The sequence below is a fragment of the Scleropages formosus genome, chromosome 6 (genome assembly GCF_900964775.1).
Source record: "Scleropages formosus chromosome 6, fSclFor1.1, whole genome shotgun sequence".
Lineage (NCBI taxonomy): Eukaryota > Metazoa > Chordata > Actinopteri > Osteoglossiformes > Osteoglossidae > Scleropages > Scleropages formosus.
The window spans coordinates 24,813,115-24,832,491 of NC_041811.1; the positions used below are offsets into that span (position 1 = coordinate 24,813,115).

A 19,377-nucleotide genomic window follows, 5' to 3' on the forward strand; every position below is an offset into this window, starting at 1 on the left:
GATTTTGACCTCATAAATACAAAGAAATGCCCTACAAGTCAAGGGTGCTAAATGAAACTCCTCAAAGTACTAGAACTGTTCTATAACTTGCTGCTTCTGAGGCTGAATTTCAATAGAAATGTTCACCTTTCCTTCTGCCCCACCTCTGTTTGCAGTGGCGGAGTGACTTTGTCAGTGGCTCGATTGATGTTGCAGTCAATCATGAAGCTCAGGAGGAGTGTCTGGGCATGGCAGTGCTGGACATGATGAGGATTGCAAAAGAGAAGGATTTATCCCCACTCGACATTTACAATGACATGAGGTAAGAGGAGACATGAGACGATGCCTGTATCAATGCTGGGTTTTCTCTCTTTGAGCTGGAAGCCCTCCCAATGGCTTGCATTTGCTCAGTCAATAGCCAAAGCATTTCAGATCTATGGAAATGCATAGATTTAATCAGATTTACAGTACAGCGTAAAAGATAGGATACAATATGATAATGAAGTTAATGCACTGTTCATTTGTATAACTGTAGGTGTCCGGAAAAGCTCACTGTGTTCTGTTACACTGATCTTGTCTGTTCAGTCTAGTATGCCACCAGCCACAGGCAGCAGTTGATGTATTGATGAAGGTATCTTATGACCCTTAGTTGAAACAGACTTGATTGCAAAACCTCAAACTGAATCTTCATTTTGACACCTTAACAGTCTATGATAAATTTACATTTATTCATTTAGCAGGCGCTTTTCTCCACAGCAACGTACATCTCAGCAAAAAGTTTGTGCATTTCATGAAGAAAGAGACATGGCTGCAGACATGTGATTCTTAAGTAAACCTAGTTTACTTTCCACTTGATGCACCGATGTTCATCGCTCGAGTAGATTCATAAAACTCAGGATAGATGAATCCTGATGACCACCTACCAAAATTATTTTTTAAAGTAAATAAATGAATGACTGAATAATTTATCTATATATAAATAAATCTGACTTACTGTTGATTTCACCTGAATTGTCATTTTGTACTACAACATGAAATGATTGATGCAGTTTTACATACAAGGCTTCCGATGGACCTGCAGAAATTCCTGTACATAAGGCACTGCAACATAGATACCAGGTTAAAAAAATTTCTCTACATCCTCTCATGAACTGGACATATGCCTACATATTAGAAGTTTGTAAATTGTTTATATATAAAACTGTTCAAGTAAGACTGGTTTAAGAAGTTAATGATTTAAAACATTAGTGCACAGTATTGTTGGATTATGTAACTCATTGCTCTAGAAGCTGCCGAGAGAGTATTTAATGTACAACTAGAACTAGATTAAAGAATTAGCTAATTACTGTTAGCAGGAAAATTGTGCTTTTAGCTTAGAATACTTAAAATATTCAGATATTGTTGATAAATCCTTAAACTTTTCCTCTCTCCTCCAAGCTACAAGTCTTTCCTGCCTAAGGACATGAGGGCTCGTATCCAAGACTACCACATTGTGACCCGCAAGCGGATCCGCTACCGCTTCAAGAAGTTCATCCAGCAGTTCAGCCAGTGCAAGGCCACAGCTCGTGACCTCAAACTCAAGTACCTGATGAACTTGGAAGCACTGCAGTCCAGCCTGTACTCTGAACAGTTTGAGGTGAAAGAGCCTTCAGTAGGTCAAGTCACCATCGTTGTCACCGGCAACAGTGGCATCCAGTGGTCCTGTGAGAAACGCAAGGAGTCAGGTGCCGAGCAGGTATGTCCCCCTTGTACAGTGTGCACCTGCGATCTCAAGTCTTGCTATAATATAGAAATCCTAACATCTATGTATAACGCTCAGTTACTTTAGTCTCTACTAATTTTACAACTTGCCTTTGTAACACGTTGCAGAACTGGTTTTATGCACAAGTGGCTTTAGAAACAGTTTCTTTACATAGAAGACTTTTTGAATGTTTTGATTTATACAAATAGCTGTGTTAAGGGGGGTGGCATGAGCCCAGCAGTTGATGGTTGATTTAGGAAAGCAGCTGAGATTTCCAGTCAATTACAGAGACGTTGCTAACACCATATGTTGTTGGCAGTCTGGGGGGGAGGCCATTGAAGCTGTTACTGAGGCTGCATAAAGAGCATCTTGATGGTTGTGGATCAGGATAAGTGAGCAGTGGATTCACAGGCTGGGTCTGGTCAGCTTAGGTTGGGTCACCTGGGTGAAAGTTTATGGTGTTGGAAAAACCCAAAATACCTCTTGACCCCAGGTTACATCATTGATGATCTGTCCAGATGCATCAAAAGATATTTACATTTATTCATTTAGTTGATGCTTTTGTCCAAAGCGACTTAGTGTTAAGGTATTTAGTTATTTACTCATTTGTCCAGCTGGGCAATTCTATCAGAGCAATCTAGGGTAAACACCTCGCCCGAGGCCACTACAGCTGAAGGTGGGATTGAAACCTGCAACCCTTGGGCCCAAAAGCAGCAGCTCTAACCATTACACTGCCAGCTGTCCCTTAGATATGTGTGATAAATGGTCTAGTGAGTGGGGTAAGTCTTTGTCAGCTCTCTTCATTTTCATCAAGCAGTAGCCAGACAACAGATGATGCTCCTTTTTCTAAAGCTTTCTAAACCACACATATGAGAGGTGTGCAGCATTGTCTGTTATACTGTGCTTCTTATTTAGGGGATCATACACATCCATTTGGTGTGTGTGTGTGTGTGTGTGTGTGTGTGTGTGTGTGTGTGTGTGTGTGTGTGTGTGTGTGTGCGCGCGCGCGCGTGCATGCATGCATGCATGAGTATGAAAGAGAAAATGTCATTGTAAGTAGTGTATCTAGCAGTGTAAGACACCATGGTTGAATAAAGTGTGAGCAGATAACATTAGTGTTCATTGGAGGTCACTTAAACAATCAATGCTTAACATACATAGCATGCAGCATGAAAACTGACAAGAAATGTTCTGCTTGTGTGTTGAATATTTTGGCGGTTCAGGGTGTTTGGAGTGCAAAGTGGGTTGAGTGGATCTCAATGAGTTCAATCAATGTTAAACTCACATTTTACTATTACATTTGTATACAGGTGGTCCCCAATTTACGATGGGGTTACGTTCCCCAAAACCCATCATAAGTTGAAAATATTGTAAGTCGAAAATCCACTTAATGCACCTAACACACACCAGTGCATGACAGAATGGGAAATGCTGTTGCTGCCCAGCATTGTCACAGAGTATCACTCTGTGTCGCATACCTGGGAAAAATCTAAATTCTAAATTTGAAGTACGGATTGTATTGAATGTCTATTGCCAGCTCACCATCGTAAAGTCGAAAAAATCTTGTTGAACCATTGTAAGTCGGGGACCACCTGTAATTGATCTTATTACTTAACAAAAAAGTAACAACTTAGTACTGCATGAAAAATCATGAAAACCTTCCACAGTGAAGCACTGAGGAAAAGGTTTCTGCTCCATACAGTGTTCGGAAACCTTGAAGGAAAATCTTTGTGGCTTTGAGTCCCACAAGGTGTAGATGCCCATATACAGCTCAAACACCATGTTTCCATCACACATCATGGTTGAAAGTGCCTGGCTTTCACAAAAAACCCAGTTGCAATGTTGCAAAAGAAGTGAAATGTAATTTTCAGTCTCTCTTGCATTTTCTGGTGTTCAAGGATCCAGGATTTCTACTTGATATTATGCATTTTCCCCGTTGGCCTTGGGTACAAGTGGTTTTCAAACAGCAGCTCTACCAAAAATACGAAATTTGCACAGCTCACAAGATAACACAGGTCTTCTTATGCCTCTTCCTGTTTTCAAATGTAGTAATTTCCTTGATCAGCACATGTTTCTTCTTAAACAGGGTTCTTTTTACCAGTTTCGTACTGGTTGTACCCTAATCAGTGAATACTGTTATCCTAAATCAATGAATGCTGGTATGTTGTTTTTTTTGTTTATGTAAATAACTGTTTCTAAACTTTTTCTATTCCTGTCATTTTTGTTCAGGAGTTACAGACGTACTGTGATTTCCCTGAAGTCATTGACATCAGCATCAAGCAAGCTAATAAAGATGGCTCCAATGAGAGTCGGGTTGTCACCATCAACAAGCAGGACAGCAAGAAGCTGGTATGGCCATCTAGTTTGTAGTTATAAAGGACCACTTCCTTGTTGATAACCATAGATGATGCTCTGTTATTTGGCAATGTTGGGAAAAGCAGACTGTCTTTTCTAAGGGAAAAAAAAAAAAACTTTGTATCCATCTTTTGGTCCTTATCTAACGTTTATAAATTGGGCAGCAGGTACCATGGAGTTGCATGTTTGAATCCAGCTCACTGCTATAGTGCCCTTGTACTAAGGTACTTGCCCTTAGTTGCTCCAGTAAGTATTACCCTGTGGTATAAATGTGTAAATCATTGACAGTAGCTTTGTCAATGTAAGCTACTTTGGAGAAAAGCATCAGCTAAAAGAATAAATGTAAAAGAATAACATTTTATGGTTTTATTATCAAATGCTGTCCAATTTACTGAATATGTTTTTAAAAAAAAAAAAGTTACTTTTTAATGTTGTTGTTGTGGTAAATTGAGTAAACGCTGTAGTGTTAACCAGGGTTTGTCTTCCAGGAGCTGGAGTTCCGCTCACTTTCTGAAGCTCTGTCCTTTGTGTCCTTGATTGACGGATACTATCGACTGACGGCAGATGCTCACCACTACCTTTGTAAAGAAGTTGCTCCCCCTAGCCTACTGGAGGCTTTATACAGCTACTGCCATGGTCCAATCTCGTGAGTAATACAGTGTCTCAAGCATATTTTGTATTGGTGTGCTCGTTTAAGTTCATATTGAACATAAGCAGGAAAAAAAATTACTGAAGCTCCATGACCTCCGGCAAGAAGAATGGTGATTCAGTTCACAAACTAGAGGTAGAGTTAGAGGTTGTCTGGAGTAAAGCCCTGCTGCTGAGCTGCTCTGCTGAAATACACAGCTGTTGGAATGAGGAAATTTGCAAGTCACTTTGGATAAGCAGTGATAAGCAGTATCATTTGCATTGTGGTCTAACAAAACTGTAAAACACAAGGTGTTGTGTCCCCCACACACACACACACTTAAATTGCATAGTTTTTGGTGTGTCTAGTGAAGAAAGAGGAACTGCTGCTTCAGTTATGCTTTGCAACAAATTTCCAGTGGAACTCAAGCAGCAGAGTGCAGGCCCTGTGATAATGGCTGAACTTGTGTTACCTGTCCAAGCCCAGTGAACTTGCTTTACCTCTGTTAATCTGTAGATTTTCATCCTGTAATCTGTTACGGATTTCCTCGTGATTGCATGGAAACTCCACCTCGTTTTAACTCCTTTTGACTCCCACTGTGTAACAAGGAAGTCTGGCTCCCTGCTGTCTGAGAATATAAAGACAACACTTAATAATGACCGGTATTTTAGCATCATCTCAAAATAATGTTTTTGAAATTTTACATCAAAATGTTGGACTGTAGTAGGCATAGATTTTTACTAAAAATCCGACCTAGTCATTGTAGACAGTTCATGTTGCCTTTTATACAAAATAAGCATGCGGTTAATTAAGCGTATGTTATATTTAGCTGTCCGTTAAAGGAATTCCTTATAAAACACCTTTTTGAATATCTTTGCTACAGCAGGTGTTTGTCAACAGTTAAAATTTTCAGCCAAATGCCAAATATTTGCTTTAATTTATTGCGATGTGAAATTATTTATTGATGTAACAGTTCAATTATGACAGCTGTGGAGCATACATATAAAGTGGCTAGTAAAATGTTATGCCTGTGGATATAGATTTAACCATTTTGATTGTATCAATATTGCAGCCAAACTGCCATCATGATATGATTTACAGCAGCTGCAATAAGTTGCTAAATCCCTGGTTATTAAAAAAACAGCCCCGATGGTGCTTCAGTGGAACAAATCTTTCCATTACTGAGAGCAGCACATTACAATCTGTCTTTTTACAATTACAAGGGAATGAATAAAACTTTTTGATTTTGTTGAAATTGAAATTCATGCGCAATGGTGTTTCAGTGCATTTCTGGATTCCATTTTTAAGTCACATTAACAACAAAACAGAAAATAGTGTTTGGGGTTTTTCATTTGAAAGTGTATGACAATTGAATGTTAAATCTTTGGATGACTGCAATTCATGTGTCAGTACTATTGTATACGTTAGTTATTATTGCCCCTTGGTAATCTGCATAGATGAGGTGATAAGTTTAAGCACCTTGGTCATGATTACACTGACAACTTCTGCAACCTTTAAATCACAGGTTCACTTGCATAAGTGGTACACAACTTTCTTCAACGTGGTGTTGTAAGAGATTTAGTTCTAATAATCCCTGTATTGTAAAGGTTGCAGGCTTCATCAGTTCAGTAGCACTAATTCCTTCTATCTGGTTATAACATCATGTACACTACAAAAGGTTGTCCTTTGTGGTGGTTGCGAAGGTGTTTATTCTTTAATCCTGCCCAAAATTGTAGGTTTCACATTTCCCTTTTCTTGTCTCTTGTGGGGGGTTTATTGCATCGTGTCTTTCTGGCCACAGGATGGAGTTTGCCATCAGCAAGTTGCGGAGGTTAGGGAACCAGCGAGGCCTTTACATTCTGCGCTGCAGCCCCAAGGACTTCAACAAGTACTTCCTGTCTTTTGCTGTTGGGGTGAGTTTTGAGGACATCAAGTGAGCGAAAAATACAGCTTGTACTCCATTGTCGGCATGTCATGCTGAATATAGTTCTAATCACTCAGACTTTAATGACATAATTTTAAAAGCCCTGACAATTTCTCATAACTTTCTTCTGTTTGTGAAAAATGTTTAGTTTTGTATGATGTAATTTTCACAATTCCATTAAGTGGGTTTATTAGCTATGAATTTGGAATCTCAATACAGTCCTGCAACAATGGATAATGGGAAGAATGGACAGCAGTTAAAAGATGCATTTCATTTCTGGAAAAAAGAATAATGGAAGAAATGACGTTGACATGTTGGTGCAGTGGGCAGCACTGCCATCTCTCAGCGCCTGGGCTCTTTAGGCTTACGTTTGAAGCTGGCTCAGTTTGGTTAGAATTTGAATGTTGTTCCCCATTTCTGCTGTGAGTTTCCTCCCACATTACAGAGACATGCAGTTGAAAAGGACTAGTGATGCTAAATTGCCCTAAGTGTGCGAATGGGTGAATATGTGTGCACGTGTGGCTACCATGTGGTGGCACAGGGCATCTCATTGAATGTGTAACCCCCCTGCCTTCTGCCCAGTGGTTTCAAAATGGGCTCCAGTGTACTGCGATCCTGACTTGTATTTTATTTTTTCTGGACCATCCATACATATGTGTGTATTTGTAAGGTTTTATTTAATAAAGTGTGTGTGTGTGTATACATATAGTATACAAAACATTGAGAACAACAGATTTTCAGAGCAACAGACAGGGCCTCCCTCCTTCATTAGTCTATTGCTCCAAGTATGGGCCATAGTGGCCGTCTAAGGCAAGAATAGTGAACTGATAGTTTTGGAGGGACTCGACCTTTCATACTGTGACTAGAAACTTGACTCACTGGGTTCTAAAATGTCACTAAATTTCCAGATGTGCCAAACTGTAGTCCTTATGTAGTCTTCTAACAATGTGATACTTTTAGAATCTGTCTTCATTAATAGTTTGTCATGTTTATCTTTTTTTGAGCATTTAGTTAAAACATCTAATAGCTGATGCTATGCCAAACTCTCCTGCTGCAGGGACCTGAATTTGCAAATGTGGTTTATACAGCTGTCTGAAATGTGTTCTTTTAAGGCTAGTAAATACATAGTTAAAGTTAAGTTTGAGACTTGGTGTAGGCAGGACCTTGTCAGTTAGTAGCAATGTCATGAGCAAACAAACCTTTTTGGGGGGGAAAGTGTCCGTGCTGCTTACCAGGCTTCAGCTCGTGACTGCTTCGGTCCGTCTCTTGTGTTGTCTGTCCTTGACCCAGTCTGACAACGTGGTGGAGTATAAGCACTGCCAGATTGTTAAGACGTCTGCCCGTGAGTACATCCTGAGTGGGGCAAAGAGGAGCTTTAGCTGCCTGAGGGAGCTTCTCCACTGCTACCAGAAAGAGACGGTCCGCTCCGACGGGTACATCTTCCAGTTCACCAAGTGCTGCCCACCGAAGGCCAAAGGTCAGGGGACGCAAGGGGATGCGACCACCTCTTTTCTTCACAGGGCTGCTATTTTCACCATCTCTGCCTCTTACCTATTCAGGGCCATAATCGGCAAGACAACTTTTCACCAGTTCTGTTTCCGCAAAGGACAACCTCTATCCTTCTACCCCTTCGTATAGTGACTAAATAACTGCTGTGATTTCTTTTGAGTTTCATTCTTGAATTTCATACAATAACTCTCTGTAGTGCTCTTGAGTAACTTATGGTAGTGAATGACTTCTCTTATATGTTTCACTGCCAGTGTGAAGACAATAAAACCATACAAGCTTACAAGGGTCACTTTAGGATCACTATTACTGACACAGGAGTTTTTTGATTTTTAAAAAAAAAAAAAAAAAAACAGTAGAAATACCTTATTAATGCCTTTTAAGTTTCTTCTGTAAATTTGAAACATAATTTTTCTATTGGGGAGGCGCGGTGGTGCACTGGGTTTGGCCTGTACCTGCTCTCTGGTGGGTCTGGTGTTCGAGTCCCGCTTGGGGTGCCTTGTGACGGACTGACGCCCCGTCCTGGGTGTGTCCCCTCCTCCAGCCTTATGCCCTGTGTTGCCCGGTTAGGCTCCGGCTCGCTGTGACCCCACTTGGGATAAGCGGTGTGTGTGTGTGTGTGTGTGTGTGTGTGTGTGTGTGTGTGTGTGTGTGTGTGTGTGTGATTTTTCTATTGTACCAACTAATTCCCCCCCACCTTTTTCCCCGTTTGTTTATTCTGTAGAAAAATCCAACCTGCTGGTGTGCAGAAGTAACCAGGGCTTAGATGTGCCTCTCTCTCCCTCACTTCAGAGGCACAATATCAGCCAGATGGTATTCCACAAAATCAGGAAGGAGGACCTTGACATTGTAAGAATTACTGTTTTTCATAAAGGTTTCTTTAACACATCACACAGCTATTTCCATCCATTCTGCCACACACATTTATTCATTTTCAATGAACCAATTAATGGGACCCTTTACGGTGTTGAATTCATATGTTCTTCAGATGATTCTAATACAGAAATGACCTTCTGAATGTGATCATCTTACTGAGTGATGTTTTTATATGCCACACAAGTTTTAAGTTGCTTAAGACATATTTATTTGATTATGTGAAAGTAGTTTTTGAAATTTAATTACCGTATGTCTTGTTTTTGTTCAGCATGAAAGCTTGGGCCAAGGAACCTTTACAAAGATTTTCAGAGGCATTCGCAAAGAACTAGGAGACTATGGGCAAATGCATGAGACAGGTGTTGTTGTGAAGGTCCTGGATAAGGCACACAGAAATTACTCAGAGGTCAGTGGAAACATTTGTTGAAAAAGGGATATGTGAATAGTGTAATCCAGCAGTTATTCATCTCTTGAACAGCCCTCATTGCCTTGTGATACTGGCAGCCAATGAAAGGGCAAGGCTGCTAAGTGACTGAATAAAAAGTGACTCGATGTTATTCTTTCACATCTTCATTTGTATGCTACTGGGGGTAGGGGGGTCCAAGTGTCACCTAGAATCACTGGGTGAGCACTGCGAGGCAATGAGAAAGGAGTTAATACCAACTGTTCTATTAATATTCTTTGTGTAATGTTTTTTTTGTAGTCCTTCTTTGAAGCTGCCAGCATGATGAGCCAGCTCTCACACAAACATTTGCTGCTGAACTACGGTGTCTGTGTTTGTGGGGAGGAGAGTAAGTACAATGATCTAACCCATGTAAACCTGTCACCTGGTTCTGTTGTCCATATGGCTGTCTGCCCATTCTCCCAATCCCATTATCTAATAAACAAGTGTGACATGGAGGTCAGCATTCAGTGTAACCTGGTCCCCTTGGACTGTCTGATCTGGCTAGCACTTCACACTTCATAACTACATGTTTCCCAAAACTCTACAGTCTTAAAATGTTCTTTGCTCAACAGCAATGGGACTATACTACTTTAAAAGTTGTGAATTCAATGATTCTGTGTATTTTGTAATATTCATTACAGCTACAGTTGTAGTGAACACTTATAACTATTAATAAGGATTTAAGTGTGGCTTCTGGGGCGAGTTTTTAATTAGTAGTTCCTTTCATATTGCTAGTTTTGATGGAGCAGCAGGTGATGGCAAATTAAAGAAGTGGATTTTGTAATCTGACGTTTGCCAGATTGAGCTGCCCTCCTGGTTACTGCTGTAATATATTGAGCAAGGAACTTATCCTGAATCGACCCAGTGAGAACACCCTGCTGTATAATTGGATCAAGTACTACAAATCATTTTGGATTATAGCAACAGCTGCTTTATAAGATAGATTTGCCACATACATTTCTTTAAAACTAGACACCCCTCGGCTTGCTCAAATAGACTGTTCTTCAACCCCTTACGTAAGTCAAAAGTTGTGTATGTCAGATTCCCCCTCCTCCCCGACCATTCAACCAGACAGTAATGAATAATTTTTCCATCTCTTCTTGCACCTTGATGTTTCTTCGTTATTGTTGTTTCATGCAAGCTGTTCCTTTCACTGCTCCTTTATTTGTGCGACATCCTTCACTATCGTATTCAGTCAATACGGCTAAACCGACAATAGTCTTTGTCCACCTTCGTGCTTCCTTATTATTTTCAATGTCATCTCCAAATTGATTGTTGCACGCTTGCGAGACGTTTCTCCTTCAAGTGCATATTTACCACCAGGCATTGTGAATAATGAAATGGGTAAAAAAATGTGCAAAAAAAGCACTACACTAACACAAGAAGATGCATTCATCGCTCAAAACACACAGGAACTGGGAAGATGCAGCTTCCTGCCTTGTCTGGCTACGCCAACTTGCGCTTAACGTGTTTCAGATGTTTTGCCTAAGCACCGTCTGTACATAATGTGTATGTCAGGAATTTTTTACGGAAATCCAGATTCACATAAGTCAAATTTATGTAAGTACTGGGATGTCTGTATTTCGTTAGTAAAGATACCCGTTTACAAATGTAGATATTTCTAGCTACTAAGAATGGAAGTCGTCTGAAGTCATCCGATTTACTACTAATGGGGAAAAAAACTTTAGTAGTAAAACTCGTACCCTTTCCCCCCACAGATATTATGGTCCAGGAGTATGTTAGGTTTGGCTCACTGGACACATACCTGAAGAAAAACAAGAATGTTGTGAACACCACATGGAAACTGGAGGTGGCCAAGCAGCTAGCTTGGGCTATGCATTTCTTGGTAAGACTAAACCATCAAATGCCATCTAGGCTTTGTTCAAAGTGATCATCTCTAGTTACAACAGCAAACTTTTAGATTTTTTTTTTTTCATACATTTTCATAGTTTTATGGTCTAACTTTGGAGATGTAAGCTGCAGGCTCAGCACAAAAACTGTAATCTCTTAGTAAGTCATTGTCACCTCATTTATCAAAATAATCCTGATGATCCTGTTGCAAAATATGTTTTGAAGCTTGGGGTGACTTTCTCCTTCAGTTAAACAAAAACTTTTTTCTTTATCAAAGGAGGAAAAAAATGTTGTCCATGGGAATGTATGCGCCAAAAACATTCTACTGATCCGAGAGGAGGACCGGAAGCTAGGGAACCCCCCGTTTATCAAATTAAGTGACCCAGGAATCAGCATCACTGTTTTACCCAAAGAAAGTGAGTGCATGACCTTACATTACACTTTGTTAGCATAGAGTGGGGCGGTTCAAATCCTAGCCATCAAATTCATCTTGCCATCTTGACCAAATCCATTTAACTCCATTTCTGAGTTGTTGATGTAATATAAGAGCTGGATAACCTGTTTAAGAGTCTATACCTGCTTTAAAAAGATGATGATGATGATGATATTTAAAATACTAATTTTACTGTCTGTTGTCCACTCCACAGTTTTGGTAGAGCGCATCCCCTGGGTACCCCCAGAGTGCATAGAAGACCCTAAAAATCTGAGCCTTGCAACAGACAGATGGGCCTTTGGTACAACCCTGTGGGAGATTTGCAGTGGGGGGGAGAAACCACTTGGTACACTTGACTGTTCCAAGGTGGGCCTCGTACAGCTCTTATAGCATTATTGTGCAACTGCAGTGATGTCCAGAAATATTTAGTTTGCTTCTGTCTCTTTTTCAGGGACACCTGGTATGTGTTAGTATTCCCCTGATTCTTTGCAGTGGTTTTTATTCTTAAGTGTACAAAATGTGTAGCACCTGTTTTTGTTCATCGTGGACCTCTGTGCTCTACTGCAGAAGAACCTCTTCTATGAGGATAGACACCAGCTGACGGCTCCCAAATGGACTGAGCTTGCCAATTTGATCAACAACTGCATGGACTATGAGCCCATGTTTCGGCCCTCCTTCCGTGCCATAATTCGGGACCTCAACAGTCTGTTCACTCCTGGTATGGGCTTTCAGTAAATGAATTATTGTTGTCTCTTTCTCCTTAGACTATCCCTTACATTTTGAAATTGTGCAATAGCTTCTATATTTAATTCAGCTGTTAAATTTTAGTTGACATTAGGTACCAGTATTTTTTTCCATTGTCACTGTTTATTTGTTGTCATGCTTTGATTAAAGAAAAACACATCATGAAGGAGCATCTTTCTCACCTCATCTCTACATCTTTTTCCTTGCCCACCAACAGATTATGAGCTGTTAGTTGAAAGTGACATGTTGCCAAACCGAACAAGGGGATGTGGTTTCACTGGTGCTTTTGAGAACCATGAGCCAGCTCAGTTTGAAGAGAGGCATTTGATATTCCTGCAGCAACTTGGCAAGGTATCAGTTAGGGTTGTTTGTCTGTATTTGTCTTGTATGGAAAAAGAGCTTCTTGTTGGAAGCCATGACTTGCCTGATGAGTCTAGAGAACATTTCATGAAGTTAAAGTAATACGTATGATTTGGATAACAACAACTTGTTGAAAGGCTGTTGTATGTATAGTTTTAAATGATATAGTATTGGATGCAAAATGAATTTGTTGTCTTTGAAAGCATTACTTGCATTGCAACATTTTACAGTGTAATATATGTTCTGTTACAGTGGGTTAGTAGCCTCACCATTAATACTACTCCATGTCATTTTAGAGGATTCATAAAATTAATAGTTCTGTTATTTTTTAAGGTGTCCAACTTTTTTGATGAACCCATGCATTTAATCAAAAGTTTCATTTGCTACATACTGTCAGGCATGGAACGTAGAAATACAAGTAAACAAAAAGCACCCAAGGTCACACTTGCCGCCTGTATTGTCTCACCCTCAGTGTTTCGGTTTTCAATTGTCAGGGCAACTTTGGAAGTGTGGAGATGTGCCGGTATGACCCCCTTCAGGACAACACCGGTGAGGTGGTGGCTGTGAAGAAGCTGCAGCACAGTACAGCTGAGCACCTGCGTGACTTTGAGCGCGAGATTGAGATCCTCAAATCACTTCAGCATGAGAACATTGTCAAGTACAAGGGAGTGTGTTACAGTGCAGGTAGAGTACTGTTTTATAGTAGAATTTTTTTTTTGTTGCAAAATTCATGCTAGTCTGTAGTGAAAAAGATTTTAGGCCAAAGGCAGATCTGATCAGGATTATTTAATACTCACCAGCCACTTTATTAGGTACACCTGCTCATTAGTGCAAACAGCCTGCTCCTCAAGCGAAGCACCAAATCAATTGGCTGAAATTGTGTACATATAAAATATGTGCACACAAATACAAACACCAAGGTAGACACCCTCGCCCTGTAAAGAAGTACAGGTTCATCCAACTTGCTGACACATACTTCATTTGTCAGAAATTTAATGTAGAAGCCACTCAAACACACATTAACAAAGAGTAATTAACTCAGAGCGCAAAGGGTGATAAAATCTGAAAATCCAAAATCCAGTTACGCTAAACAAAAGTACAGTGTTTACACTGAGGATGCCTGAACTGCAGCTGAACACGGCACTGACTCCAGCAGATCCCCTACCCAGGACAGGAGGTCCACTGTCCCGCCTTCTGTTCTGTCACTCAGTTTTACAGGCCATGGCTCACTGTGTGTCTGACTAACTTTTTTGTAATCTAATATATATTTTTATGGTAGGTATACTATATATTACTGATTTGCATATTTGCTCTAGGCACAGCTGCTGTAAGGTAAATATACTGTAATCTGCATTTGCAGACAATGAATTCTGTTGTGATTTTAATTCCTAATGGCTGTAATTTTATCAGTGCAGTTGTAAGTGGACTCTGTTGGGTCTTTTATTCACAAAAAAGTGTTTCCTTAAATGGTCATTTGTGTATCTGTGAAAGACCTGCATGAATTAATCAAGAAATGAGTCCAGCCTGACCCCACTGAGGTTGCACTTTCAGAACTTTGTCCAGCAACTTGAGTGCCAAAACCTGTTGAACTGGTGTGCAAATCCAGGAATATGTACACTATAGCTATTTTCTTTCAGGTTGTCTTTTAAGTCAATGGGGTATTTTGTTTGTCCAGGCCGGAGAAACCTGAGGCTAATCATGGAGTATCTGCCCTTTGGGAGTCTACGAGATTACCTCATCAAGAACAAGGATCGGATTGACCACAAGAAGCTTCTCCACTATGCCTCCCAAATATGCAAAGTATGACGCCATTGATTTAAATACCTGTAAAATGAGAGCATGTTACCATGAACAATTAAATTCTTGTGCTTCACATTATACTTGCTGATGGGGAAAAAATAGTTTATTAGAGAAGAGTGTAAATGACATTGTAAATAGATACTTTGAAGAATCTACAAACAGTCTTTCAGCAATTTTTATATTTAGTCATTTAGCTGACACTTTTCTACAAAGTGACTTACAATGTTGATACTTAAATTATTTACCCGTTTATACACCTGGGTATTGTTTTTAGTGGAGCAATTAAGAGTAAGTAACTTGCACAAGGGTTCTACATCTGGAGGTGGGATTGAAACCTGCGACCTTTAGGTCCAAAGCCAGAAGCGCTAACCTCTGTGCTACCGTCTGTCTTTAAGGTACCTGACTGTAGAATTATAACTAGGTATGTACTGACAACAAGGATTCTCTTAATATGCTGGCAGATAACAGGTGTTCATCACTGTTTTAAAACAAATACTGGATGACATCTAACATTTCTCGGAGACCTCTGGCCAGTGTTAAAATTAAACATCCAATCACTGTCCACTGTAGGGCATGGACTACCTGGCTAGTAAGCGGTACATCCACAGAGATCTGGCCACCCGTAATATCCTGGTGGAGAGTGAGCTGAGGGTGAAAATTGGAGACTTTGGCCTGACCAAAGTGTTACCCCAAGACAAGGAGTATTATACAGTAAAGGAGCCTGGGGAAAGCCCTATTTTCTGGTGAGCACTCCCTTCCTTTGTGGTAGTACTTAAATCCTTAATAGTTTATTTAACTGCTTGTCTCCAGTGTTTGATCTTGTTTAGCCACATAAACAATTATATCAAAGCATCACTATAAAGACAAAATATGCATACAAAAATAATTGGACACCTGTTTTGCCCTATCATTGTCTTATATACCACACATTATCAGTTATTTACGAATGATTATTCCTGCTATAATTCATTTAATAAATGAAATGTTGAGAATTGAGTGGTGTTAACAGCAGATGCCCTTTGTTCCCAGTATTGCTTCTATATTATTCATTCAGTACCATTTTAAGTTCATGACATGACACTAACTTTATCTAGCCACTGTAACAAGACTCTGGAGGTGTACTTGTGTGTGTTGATAAAGGTATGCTCCCGAGTCCCTGACGGAAAGCAAATTCTCAGTGGCTTCAGACATCTGGAGTTTTGGCGTTGTGCTGTATGAGCTCTTCACCCACAGTGACAAGAACAGCAGTCCGCCAGCCGTAAGTGTCCGTATTTTTTACATCAGTCTCCACAGAGAAGCACCTTCCACTTAATATTTGCCTTCATTATTCCTTTGAGTGAAGGAAGAAATAATCTGAATCACTACTTACAGTATAGTGTTTGAAGCCACAGAAGGCTTGATGAAATGCTTAGTTTTGAAGCTCGAGTTCTAAATTAAGTTGTTCTTAAGCGTGACTGGAATTTCCCAGTTCCAAACTTGCCTTGGTGCTTTGTCATTCTTGTGTCTTCCACATGCATCATTTTCTTTAAACTGCTGCAGTCTTGGACTAATAACTGTCCAACCCCTTGTGCCTACTTACAGGTGTTCATGGGAATGATGGGAAGCGATAAGCAGGGACAGATGATAGTCTACCACTTGATTGAGCTCCTTAAACGGGGGAGCAGGTTGCCTCAGCCGGAGGGCAGCCCAGTAGAGGTACGCTAACCCTGAGTCTACATGCTGTAGTACCACTGGATGAAGTATCCCCATAGCCTTGTACACAAACATTCAGCTGAGTTCAGTTCAAGTTTGCTGAACTCAACTTGTGTTCAAAAGAGTAACTTTTAGAGTTGTTGCTAGAATTATTATTTTGATGCTTCACTGACTTTTATATCTGTATCATCTTACCCGTTTTACCTGTTCTACAACTTGGATGTTTCAGTTCAGCATTTCATGTTAAGTGCCTTGCCTAAAGGTAGTACAACAGGGCCGCTTAAGACTTGAGCTGAAACCTTGAAGTTAAAACGCCAAGACTCTAACTACTGCAACATGCCCTGATGCCTTTAACTGCTGTTCTTATCTGAGTGTATGTGTGTGTGTGTGTGTGTATGTATGTATGTATGTATGTGTGTGTGTATATCACAGTTTGAAGTGTTTTGAAATATTTTTTTTTTTTTCTCCCCCCTTCTTCAGATCTACAGGATCATGACAGAGTGCTGGAACAGCGACCCCTGCTTGAGGCCATCCTTCAAAAAGCTGGCTAACAGTGTGGACACGTTTCGCGACAGCAAGGAGAGCTGATTTTGCCCTACCCTCTGGGGCATTGCTATGATAAAAGGAACATGCAGTGGGCTGATTTTACTGCCACTTGTTTTCTGTATCATGGACTACTGCCTGGAGTGCCACACACTGCTTCGTAATGGGTTAACCTGCACAAGACACTGCATGTGGTTCACTATAGTAACGCTAGAAGAGACTGGTAGTCAGCAAAAGTGACTGAGAGCATCTTTGTGCAGCTATATGAACTCACCTGGACTTATAACACTTACTTCTCCAAAAATAATGTGAGCCACCAAGTGCTTTCTTTTTAGGACCAGTGATTTAGCAAAGACTAAAAACATCACAAAGTGCTATCTGTACAGTTTGTTTGCAAGTAAACTCCAAAGAACAATCTCAACTAACTACAGAGTAGAACGACTTACTGCATAAGAAACTTGGAAACTGCCTATGGCAGCCTGGGAATTTTTTTTCAAACTCTTTCCCCTCTTTAAATCTGTTTTCTACAGCCAAATCTTGGATGAATAGTCCATTCAGATGTGTATTGGTTAACTATCTAAATGATTTATTTTTGCTTAAAAATAAATGGATATTACCTTTAAGCTGGAATAGTGGTTGGTGAAATAGTTTCCTGGTTTTAAAAAAAAAAAAAAAAAAAACCAGACAATATGCATTAACCTACATGGATTTTTAAGGATTTTTTTGGGGAGCTGGTTGCAGTGGATTGTTGCCACCAGTTAGACATGTCTGTGTTTTACTGCAAGGACAGGTGAATTTTTCATTCATGCTTGTATTTTTGCAGTTGCCATGGTGAATGATTATGCGGTTGGCCATGTGTACATGGCTTATGACCTAAATGGACCAGGTGGGCATTTTTCTTACCCTTTTGTTGTCCACTTCAGCGGCAGACTTGCCTGAAAGAATGAACTTCTGCTGGAACAGTAGTATGGAAAAGTGAAAAGGAAGGGTTTCTGTATTCTGTTTTCCCTGTCTTCCTTTGTCAAATATTTTGGCAGCAGTGCTGACCTCCTACCATTTCTTTTAAGGCAGCAAAAATTCATTAGATGAACTTTTTTGTCGAACTTTTTTGTCAAACTTTTTTTTTTAACAGATAATATATAATCGCAAAAACTTTTTTATTTTTTATACACTAAGTACATGGCTAATTATATCAGAGTAGTGTTTAGGCAATGAATGTAAATGAGGAGCATTGTTTGAATATATTGCTCATAAAATATAAATCTGTAACTTTGTAATGTCTTTATTGCAATGTTGAAAATGTTACATTAAGACATGTTTTAAGGGAACCTCAAGTTTAATTAAAAATTATATTTGAAATATTCATATCCAGTTTGTAAAACTTTGCTGGGACATACTAACTGAATTAGATTAGGCAGGTTTATTTTTTTTCAGTAGTGATAAGGATTATAAACATTTTGAGTGGGGAAAATACAAACTGCTCTCAGTGATAGTAATTCACTAACACCAGTTTAATGCACTGCTTTGTGACTACTTTTGCACTTCCTCTTGTATTTAGTTTTTTTTTCCTCCCCTTTCTTTCCATGATTCATGTTGCATTTTCAGTCGTAGGGAAGTATGTCATTTAGTCATTAGGGCCATTGTCTTGCAGTCTCAAGGTTCCTGGTTTGAATCCTACACCTGCTGTACTACCTCAGTCAAGGGTACCTAATTCTGAATTGCTTCAGTGAGAACACCCTGTGTTATGAATGGGTAAATATTTTTAAGTAGCTTAGTATAAAAAAGTAACTTTATAAGATGTCCTGGATGAAAGTGCTAAATTTGCTAGCTAAATAAAGGTGTGTGTGTGTGTGTGTGGGTGTGGGGGGGGCTAAAATGTTATAGACTTGCATACTGTCCATAGTAAACCAAGTGCCAATGGCATCCTGCCCCTCCTAGGCATTCTACAGAAAATAGTGAAGGAAATAGTTTGCTTTAAAAGGATATTCTGAGGCACAGATGGAAGTATTAGTTCATTTGTTGAGGCCTAGGAGTTTAGAAAGTGAAAAGCAGTACCTTGAGTAAGGTCAATAATAGGTGATATGAAGCGGATTCAGTACTCGAGATGGGTGTTATAAATAGTGGCACTGGCTTGTGATGGTAACCTGTGGCCATATGGAGGTGTTTTAGTGGTGCTGATAGTGATGTTGGCACTGAGGACAAACCAGTTGGTTAAAGTATGTAAAGAGTATAAATCATGGGAAAACATGGACCACTAAAACAGGAGACGAATCTTAAACGAATGGCTAAAATGTATTCATTTTGTCTGGTAAATGAATAAATGCGGTTGTAAATCTGAACCTGTAGCCTCCAAATCCAAGGGCAACAACCCTAACCACTGTTCTACTTGCTGTCCCCAGTACTAGGAGATGCAGTCATTGAACAGTATGAAATAAATAGCAGGAATGAAAATACATGGGTACCTTAAAGGACTAGGAGTCCCAGTAATGAGCGCACCAATTTG

General features: G+C 39.8%; 1 protein-coding gene across 3 annotated transcripts in view; it reads left to right on the forward strand.

Annotated features, from left to right (window-relative positions):
• The window catches only part of LOC108934741 (tyrosine-protein kinase JAK2-like), a 42,190-nt gene extending 24,693 nt beyond the window's left edge, over nucleotides 1-17,497 (forward strand). For all 3 annotated transcript variants that reach the window (XM_018752817.2, XM_018752808.2, XM_018752826.2), the window contains 20 exons: nucleotides 156-301; nucleotides 1,417-1,714; nucleotides 3,950-4,069; nucleotides 4,564-4,721; nucleotides 6,505-6,616; nucleotides 7,918-8,104; nucleotides 8,858-8,982; nucleotides 9,278-9,412; nucleotides 9,710-9,797; nucleotides 11,170-11,297; nucleotides 11,580-11,718; nucleotides 11,950-12,101; nucleotides 12,303-12,453; nucleotides 12,697-12,830; nucleotides 13,334-13,523; nucleotides 14,515-14,639; nucleotides 15,210-15,382; nucleotides 15,780-15,897; nucleotides 16,221-16,334; nucleotides 16,812-17,497. In XM_018752817.2, the coding sequence (XP_018608333.1) occupies nucleotides 156-301; nucleotides 1,417-1,714; nucleotides 3,950-4,069; nucleotides 4,564-4,721; nucleotides 6,505-6,616; nucleotides 7,918-8,104; nucleotides 8,858-8,982; nucleotides 9,278-9,412; nucleotides 9,710-9,797; nucleotides 11,170-11,297; nucleotides 11,580-11,718; nucleotides 11,950-12,101; nucleotides 12,303-12,453; nucleotides 12,697-12,830; nucleotides 13,334-13,523; nucleotides 14,515-14,639; nucleotides 15,210-15,382; nucleotides 15,780-15,897; nucleotides 16,221-16,334; nucleotides 16,812-16,919 (2,901 nt within the window). In that variant the 3' untranslated portion in view covers nucleotides 16,920-17,497. The remainder of the gene's footprint in view (nucleotides 1-155; nucleotides 302-1,416; nucleotides 1,715-3,949; nucleotides 4,070-4,563; nucleotides 4,722-6,504; nucleotides 6,617-7,917; nucleotides 8,105-8,857; nucleotides 8,983-9,277; nucleotides 9,413-9,709; nucleotides 9,798-11,169; nucleotides 11,298-11,579; nucleotides 11,719-11,949; nucleotides 12,102-12,302; nucleotides 12,454-12,696; nucleotides 12,831-13,333; nucleotides 13,524-14,514; nucleotides 14,640-15,209; nucleotides 15,383-15,779; nucleotides 15,898-16,220; nucleotides 16,335-16,811) is intronic.
• The last annotated feature ends 1,880 nt before the right edge of the window (nucleotides 17,498-19,377 follow it).